The sequence below is a fragment of the Diadema setosum genome, chromosome 15 (genome assembly GCF_964275005.1).
Source record: "Diadema setosum chromosome 15, eeDiaSeto1, whole genome shotgun sequence".
Lineage (NCBI taxonomy): Eukaryota > Metazoa > Echinodermata > Echinoidea > Diadematoida > Diadematidae > Diadema > Diadema setosum.
This window is the reverse complement of record NC_092699.1, coordinates 37,799,187-37,807,598: the sequence shown is the minus strand read 5'-3', so window position 1 is coordinate 37,807,598 and position 8,412 is coordinate 37,799,187. Positions and strand designations below refer to the sequence as shown.

At 40.5% G+C, this 8,412-nt stretch overlaps 1 protein-coding gene across 2 annotated transcripts; it reads left to right on the top strand.

Moving 5' to 3' along the window:
* Nucleotides 1–3,311: 3,311 nt before the first annotated feature.
* Nucleotides 3,312–5,929, top strand: LOC140238965 (uncharacterized). 2 transcript variants are annotated; one of them, XM_072318859.1, is made up of 2 exons: nucleotides 3,312–3,481; nucleotides 4,597–5,929. In XM_072318859.1, the coding sequence occupies exon 2, from the start codon at nucleotides 4,605–4,607 to the stop codon at nucleotides 5,877–5,879; it is 1,275 nt and encodes a 424-aa protein (XP_072174960.1). In that variant the 5' UTR covers nucleotides 3,312–3,481; nucleotides 4,597–4,604; the 3' UTR covers nucleotides 5,880–5,929. The 2 variants fall into 2 exon arrangements, with proteins under 2 accessions (XP_072174960.1, XP_072174961.1); XM_072318860.1 differs by lacking the exon at nucleotides 3,312–3,481 and adding an exon at nucleotides 4,419–4,478.
* The last annotated feature ends 2,483 nt before the right edge of the window (nucleotides 5,930–8,412 follow it).

Sequence of the window (8,412 nt, the reverse complement as noted above, 5' to 3'; positions counted from 1 at the left end):
TATGTGTGTGTGTGTGTGTGTGTGTGTATGTAATGTAAAGTGGCGTACGGTGGGTCGAAACATTGGGGTGGGCACCTTGTGGAAAAGTAATTTTGACGGTGTGTATGCATGTGCGTGTGTGCGTGCGCAATAATGGGACTACAATACATTACGGAATGCGATACATTCAACATCGCAGTCATTGAGCAACATTGTAAGTTTTCCTTACATGGATTATGGAATGACGGTGTGAAACGACAAATTATATACTGTCAGCAACTCAGGAGAATTGCATAACAATAAAATGCGAGCGAGCGGAGCGAGAGAGCTTGAAATTTTTGACATTTTACAGTCCCAAAACTGCCGTTTGTAGCTATATCTTTCGCTTTGGAAATTAAGGGGGGCATCGGGCGCAACTGCTGGAAATTACTGGCGGCAACATTAGGAGAATGGCATAACCATTCAATGCGAGCGAGCGAAGCGAGCGAGCTTGAAAATTTTGACATTCTATAGTCCCAAAACTGGCGTTTGTAGCTATAATCTTTCGTTTTGGAAATTAATGGGGGCGCATCGGGGGCAACTGCTGGCAATTACTGGCAGCAACATTAGGAGAATGGCATAACCATTCAATGCGAGCGAGCGAAGCGAGCGAGCTTGAAAATTTTGACATTGAACACAGTCCCGAAACTGGCGTTTGTAGCTATATCTTTCGCTTTGGAAATTTATGGGGGCGCATCGGGCGCAACTGCTAGCAATTACTGGTTGCAACATTAGGAGATGGCATAATGATTCAATGCGAGCAAGCGAAGCGAGCGAGCTTGAAAATTTTGACATTCTACAGTCCAAAAACTGCCGTTGTAGCTATGTTTTTCGCTTTGAAAATTAAGGGGGAGGCGCACCGGGCCCAACTGCTGGCAATTACTTGCTGCAACGTTAGGAAAATGGCATAACGAATAAATTTGACGATTAATTTTAACATTTTACAGTCCCCAAACTGCCGTTTGCAGCTATATATATATATATATATATTTAGCTTTGGAAATTAAGGGGGGCGGCCCAGGCGCAACTGCTGGCAATTACTGGCAGCAACATTAGGAGAATGGCATAGCGATTGAATGCGAGCGAGCGGAGCGAGCGAGCTTGGAAATTTTGACATTTTACAGTCCAAAAACTGCCGTTTGTAGCTATGTTTTTTCGCGTTTATTCATTTATATACATATCTGTCTTATTTTATCTATTTTTATTTATTTGTTTATTTATTTATTTTTTATTTTTATTTTATTTTTTTTATTTTTTTTTTTTTTTGGGGGGGGGGGCTTTTTGGGGGGGCAAAAATGCGTTTTGCCCCCCCACTTTTTGGATTGGGGGGGCGGCCGCCCCCCCTGCCCCCCCACTTCCGGCGCCTATTGTGTGAAGGTGAGTTTAGGAGAATTGTAATAAGTACAATGAGGATGATGGAATATTTCACTGGTATTGGTGAGAAATACTTTGGTGTAATTATCGTAGAGATGATGTAGAGGGGATTGTTAATGGACCACTGGAAGTTACAGAAAAGAGGATTGAAGAGTGAACATAACAGGTAAGAAAAAGGGGATATTCTTTCATTGAAAGTAGCAACAGTGGATAATGAGGAGAGAGAGAGAGAAGGGAGGAGAATAGCCTTTTGAAAAGAATTGTGTAGGCTGAACAGGAATCGAACTTTTTGGTGATCTGCAACACCTGTACTCTGCTGCAGCCCGGGGGGGCGGGGGGGGGGGGGGAATGACACCATTAAAAGGCCCCCGGGTGGGATCTGAAGTAATAACAATAATGATTGCAATGAGCAGGGCCGGCGGAGCGTTTTCAAAAGTGTGGGGGCTCACTTCCGGGTTTCATGAGCTATCAAGCAACAACAACAACAACAACAACAACAAAAAAGTCCTCAGCGAAAAACCTAACCTTACTGCGCTCACACTTCAAGATCTCTATCTAGATTATTTGTTCTCTTTGTATTTAGTGCCACTTACGTACTTCTGGGTTAAAAAAAGTGTGGGGGCCCAAAGTGATGACACCTTGTGTATTCCTTTGTATGGTGCTCAAAAAGTGTGGGGGCCCGAGCCCCCACGGCCCCCATGGCCCCCCGCCGGCCATGATTAGGATGATCAAAGACCATGTAATAAATTGATTGCACAAAATTAATGTTAATCGTAATCCCTGCTTTGTTTGTAATGGTTGTTTACGCTTAGCAGTTGTAGCATTGTTTGACAACCACGTTATTCCTGTGCCACGCACACACGCGCACACACGCACACACACACACCGATACACCAAGAAATAACTTCACACCATGAGCGTGCTCAGACGATAGATGGCGACAAACAGCTCTGGTGGACTCTTCATTGTTGGGCAGCGTTTACCAACAGCAATCGATGAAAGAAAGTTGTTGCCCTTTTTCTCCCAAATCAAAGCAGTTTCCTCTTGTTGAAACGCTAAATCCACCTGCCACTAGCACTGGACAACTGGTACTTACTGTCGGACAAGTAATGTAAATGGACTCTAGCGAAGTAAACCCTTACCCTCATGCCAACTCGGGCTGGTGAGAGAAAATTAATACTGTTTGTAGTTCCATGCTTGAATGAGAGCGGCAAAGAGAGGGGGAGAGAGGGAGGATCGAGACTTGACTGTTCTGACTATGCCAACTGAATTAGGCTTTTTTTTTTTCAGGTAAATGACTCCCTTTACGGACGAGTGCTTTCATATTGCAAATTATTTTTTCACATTTTAAAACGAATTATCATTAATTCTTCGCTGTTCATCCTTTCTATATCTCACTTTCTTTTATCTTCCTTATGCATTTTATCATTTTAATCATTTTTTTTCTGTTGTTCAGTCTTTCTACATCTCGTTTTCTTTTCTTTCTTTCTGTTTATTTGCTCTTCCATATGGTATTTTCCTCATTTTTTTCTTTTTATATAATTATTATTATTATCTAATTTTCACTTTTCTTTTTGTCTTCTTCTCTTCCCTGGGTCCGTCACCCTGTTCTCCATTCAATCTCAATCGGGGTTATATCTCCCACCCGATACTAGTGATGTACGGGCAAAGATGGAGCTAGAATCACCTTCAATCGATCAACTTGACACTTAAAAATGACATAGTGACAAGCTAAGGATAGTGTCAGACAGCTCGGGGAGCGGTCCAAACAACAGCAAGTATTCTTTGCACAACGCAGTTATCTTACTTCAATCGTCCGCGATAGCGATAGTGGTTTGCGATCGCTGCGCACGACAGACTCTCTGGCGCGAACACGATGACTTTTCTCCCAACGCAATGTCCCTGACGTCACAAGGCCTTTCTGCAGCATGGTACGCATCCCCCAACGTGTCTATTCGTTTCTTTTTGTGCAGAACTCGTATTTTGTCAACACTTTCTTTCGCTTAATAAACTTCCCATGTAAAGACGTTTCGCACACTTCATCCTCTGGGCCCTGTTAATCAACATTGCGTTCCATCGGAAAACAAACGTGAGTTTTGCCACGGAAATATTATGTATTTTGTAGTTGTGTGGGTGTTGATGTTTTGAAAACGACATGAAAGAAAAGTTAATGTCTAACTTCACTTTCCTGCACAGTACCTTTCTATTTCGTTCATTAATCATCTCATGTTAATGAATGAAAATATAGTGCATGTTCCGCTACGAAGACATTGTAAATATTAGTGCTAACTTTTTTTCCAATTCACAGTAGGTCGCGACCTTTCGACCAATCTTGATGAAATGGGGCCTTCGTATCTAAATTCATTCACGAGCGTTTATACTTTAAGCCATGCTAATTGTTTTGAAATTCAAAACAATATTAATGTCACACTGCAATCGATACAATAGGTAGAAGCAAATCTTTGGGGAATGTTAGACAAAGATGCAGTATTTGGTAGAAAACTTCTGTTTTATTTTTCTTCCAAATAATCTATATTTTCTTTAGCGTTGTTGTAAATTTGTCACATACATGTATAATGATTACTGTTAATAGAGAGATTCTCTTTTAACATACGTTTCCAGCACCATGCCAGTTGTGATAATTATACCACTTAAATCCTCTCTGATTTTAATTACGATGCAACTAACAGGCATTCTTACCAAAGCTTTCGCACACAATACTCATTCTATTTCACAGTTCTCCTGAGAATGGGAGCATTGATTTTCATATCATGGGAGCTAACGATTGTCCTTCAGAAGATGAAAGCGATGAAATTGGAAGATACATCACTCAACAGGTGTATCATGGGACATAGGTTAAATTCATGAGAACAAATCCTACCATAAGTCACTGTGGTTAGTGTATTTTAATTTCTATTTTCTTGATTTGATTTTCATCTATAGGGGGTACGTATAATAACATGGAATTTTCCAGATTTATGATACGGCTTACATCACTCCTTTAGATTAAATATTCAAGATGATTATCAACTTAAGGCAATTTGTATCTTGTCTTGGTCTATCTATCACAGCACCGATCAGCAATGGTCAGTTTAGTCGTTTATGTGATAGGTCAGAATATCGCACTTCTATTAACACAAAGTGATAATTCATTTTTCTTTGGATTAACCTCCCTTATTCCTCATCTTTTCTCTCACTCTCCAGTGTGTGATATGGAAAGTTACTATCATCGAATTCACGGCGCTTTCCAGCCGATCGCTCCGGGTACCAGCTCCCAGCATCCGATCGGAGAAGGCTACGGGAGCTTGAGTAAAGCTGATGCGACGGAAGCAGTTGACGTCCATGGATCGGGTCTTCTTATCGCCTGCCACGTCCCGTCCGAAGTCCCGCCTCCTACCTCTGCCAGCGAGTTGAATTTCTCGTCAATGGTCCACGAGAAGGTTGACTATTTCTCAGGCCGAGATGACAACAAACACTACGCTTTGCACCTCCAACAAGACGGCCCTTCCTCGAGAAACACTCAACAATGTCAGCTGACTGGTCTTTCGTCTGTTGGTCAGAGAATGGCGGGAAGTGATGCCGTGATCATATCGTCAACCAGGCCGACGGAATCCGGCTCCCCCATTCTTAGCAACCGCAGCGTGCAGACCGAGGACACTGCAGACGATAACAAGACGGTGGACAAGAAAGAGACAGATAAAGACGCAGACGACGACAAACCAGATCCCGCCCAAAAGCCGCCATATTCTTACGTGGCTCTTATCGCCATGGCAATAAAGGATTCGCCTGACCGAAAACTTACTTTAAGTCAGATCTACCAGTACATCATCAACAAATTCTCCTACTACGAGAAAAATAAGAAAGGTTGGCAAAATTCCATCCGTCACAACTTGAGCCTCAATGAGTGTTTCATCAAGATCGCACGGGAAGGTGGCGGGGAGAAAAAGGGAAACTACTGGACGCTTGACCCTGCCTACGACGACATGTTTGAGAAGGGGAACTACCGACGACGAAGAAGACTTCGCCGTCCTCATCGTCCCATTGCGATCATCGATCGTTCATACATGACTGACGGGGGCTACTCACCCTATTCTCGCTGTTTGCAGTACGGTAGCAGCTGGAGTATGTGTCCACCACCGCCACCCCCACCCGTGCCGGCTCCTCACCAACCACCCCAGCCGTCCTCCTACGGGCAGATGACGGCCTCGCCTCCTCCGGCGACCTCCCGGGCCTTGATGTCAACCGTGCCGTCCCAGTACTCGCCCACCTACTCTCAGTTTCAACCCAGTTCTCACAACTCTGGTTTTATCTCATCCGTCGGTGTCGGGTTGGCCCAGAGCTCCTCGCTGTCGATCTCCAGCTCGACGTCAAGCTACGAGGAAAACGATCTCGCCGGTGTCTACTCCAGCGGCTTGCTGAGCGGGTACTCGAGTATGAGACGTAACGACGGCCTCCCTCTCGGTGGAGTCTACTTAGGAAGTCAGTAAAAAGCCGCCTTTTCTCTTCTTTTCTTCCATCATGATTACCAACATCGTAACTCTTATTTAGTGTCTTGTATTTCATCTTATAGTTTACATTGCCACAAAATGGTGAAAAGCAATAGTTACTTTCTCACTTAATACAGAAATTGCAATGATGCAGGGCTGATATCACATCCATACTTAATAACACCATGTATATTCACCTCACACCTCGTCAGTCGTGTCTTTTTTCATCGTCCTTCTTTTCTTGACAACAAGTCTTTGCACGTAGTGCGCGTACCCATATCAAAATTCCAATTTGCACTGTAACATAATATCTATACTAGGTGAAAACACTTATCACGCAAATCTTACAATTTAATGCTAATGGATCATATCATATCTCACATTTCGTATATGAATGCTGTAATCATCTGATATCATATCTTTTTTCAGAAATTGTGAACTAATAAGTGTGAAATAATACACCCCCGTAAAAATATGCACCAAAATACTTTGCCATTTCCCCTTTTTTGAAAGAGCTTATGTACCATTTAATGTGAACCTGTATATTTTCTCTCCACGTTTATATTTGCTATCTTAGTTTAAGGGAAAAAAATGAATTTCTTAAGTTCACAAATGCATCATAAATTATCAGTTTATGAATTTAAAACATCTGAAGGCTCGTGAACTGTATTATTATGTGGACAGCTACTGTATTCCTGCTATAAAAAAATCAAAGTCGGTGATTCTGTTTGGAGCGTCCCTTGGAAATAAGTTGGATGCTGTCATTTCGTCAAACTTGCTGAACATACCAAAATTTGGTCCCATATCATTCCATTTTCCAAAATTCCAAAGCTCCATAATGTTACAAATAACTCAACAAATTAATTTACTTGATAATTTGCCTTTGATACCAGAACTAGAAAGATGCCTTCATACTTTATATATCACAAATAGTGTAAATTACTTTGCATGTATATAGGTAGGTAGAATCTATGTAGATCGTTCCTTCTGTGTTACTGTTCATATAAATTTTGCTTTGTAAAATGATGTGACTTGCTAAAAATTTTACGCGTGTTATTCATCTTACACGTTTGCAAAATGTCTGCATATGTTCATGTTTGTGCGCTCTTGCTTTCTATAGTTTGCATCATCTGCTTTGAGATGTTGAAATCAAATAAAGATATATCGCATATCATGTTTTTATTGTGTTTAGATTCCATGTCAATCAATTTCAGCTGCTTGTTTTCTTTGATTGATATGAGGACTACCTCACTAATGGCGTGACCTTTCATTTATTTTATATTAATGAAAAAAAAATGTGAGAATCTCATAGAAGATTTAATCGACATTAAAACATTTTATCATGATGTCAATAACATATAAGATTACAGCATAAGTTTGTGACTAAATTCCAGTATAGTCAGACAAGGATGTATATGCAAGATGTCACACACGCGTTTACAATGTATGAAGCCGAGTGCGAAACCCGCGTCTTATATAAACAGTGTATAGAGAATATTCATGTTCCTTTACGTAATTCATCTCATTGAAACTTTTGTACCCTTGCTTTATACTTTCATGTATTGGCCATACAATAAACATAGAGGTTATATTCAACACTTTTGACAGTGTTTGAAATTTCAAACCTTTATATTATATTATGGTCAAAAGACTTATGTAAAAGGAGGACATGTTGTCAATTCTTTATATCAAATCATTATGAAGTTCAATTCAGTAGCTAGTTATTAATGGTTTTGTTTAGTCCGAATGACATGGTTGTCGATTATTTCCATCACATATTTCGTGTCTCTTTCTTTTTTAGTGCAATAAGCCTAAATTTATTCCAACTTGGATAAGTATAACTTGGATAAGTCGTCAACAGAAAGGACTATATTTTACAGGTAAATTAAATTCATTGTATTTCAAAACTGGTATTCAGGTATATCTGTAACGTTTTTATTGCTACCGGTTTTTTTTTTTCCCTGCAGAATATCTGCGATTTGACGTCAAATACATCAATCATTTTCTGCTAATGCCAAACCTGTTGTACGACTTCCACTGTTTACAGGGAAAATCCGTTATGATATTCTGTTGCTTTGTATAAAAACAGACAAGCCAGAGAGTATAGATCAATGAAAATTTTGGGGAAAGTGGACATATAAAAAGTTTAAACTATGCAAGATACAAGAGTAGGCCCGGAGACAATTTGGCAACTCTATTTTCTCAAAAACATGGGCTCATAGTCAGACAGAACTTATCAGCTCAAGATGACGCATAAAAACGCATCACTCTCTTTTGTTATTTTAGCTGAAGAAAACGTTTCTATGAAAAAAAAAAATAATGAAATTGGTGAATTTATGTGAGGAAACCCCCCCCCCCCCCCCAATCCAAACCCAAGACAGCTGCTCAATTCCTATCTCACGCAGATTTGCCAATTTGCCTTAGGCTTACTCTCTAAACTTTAACATTTCACATCTTATGTTCGATTTTCTCCAAGTTTTAAGTGATCTATTATGCTTCTCTGATTTACCTGTTTTCATACAAAGTAACATAG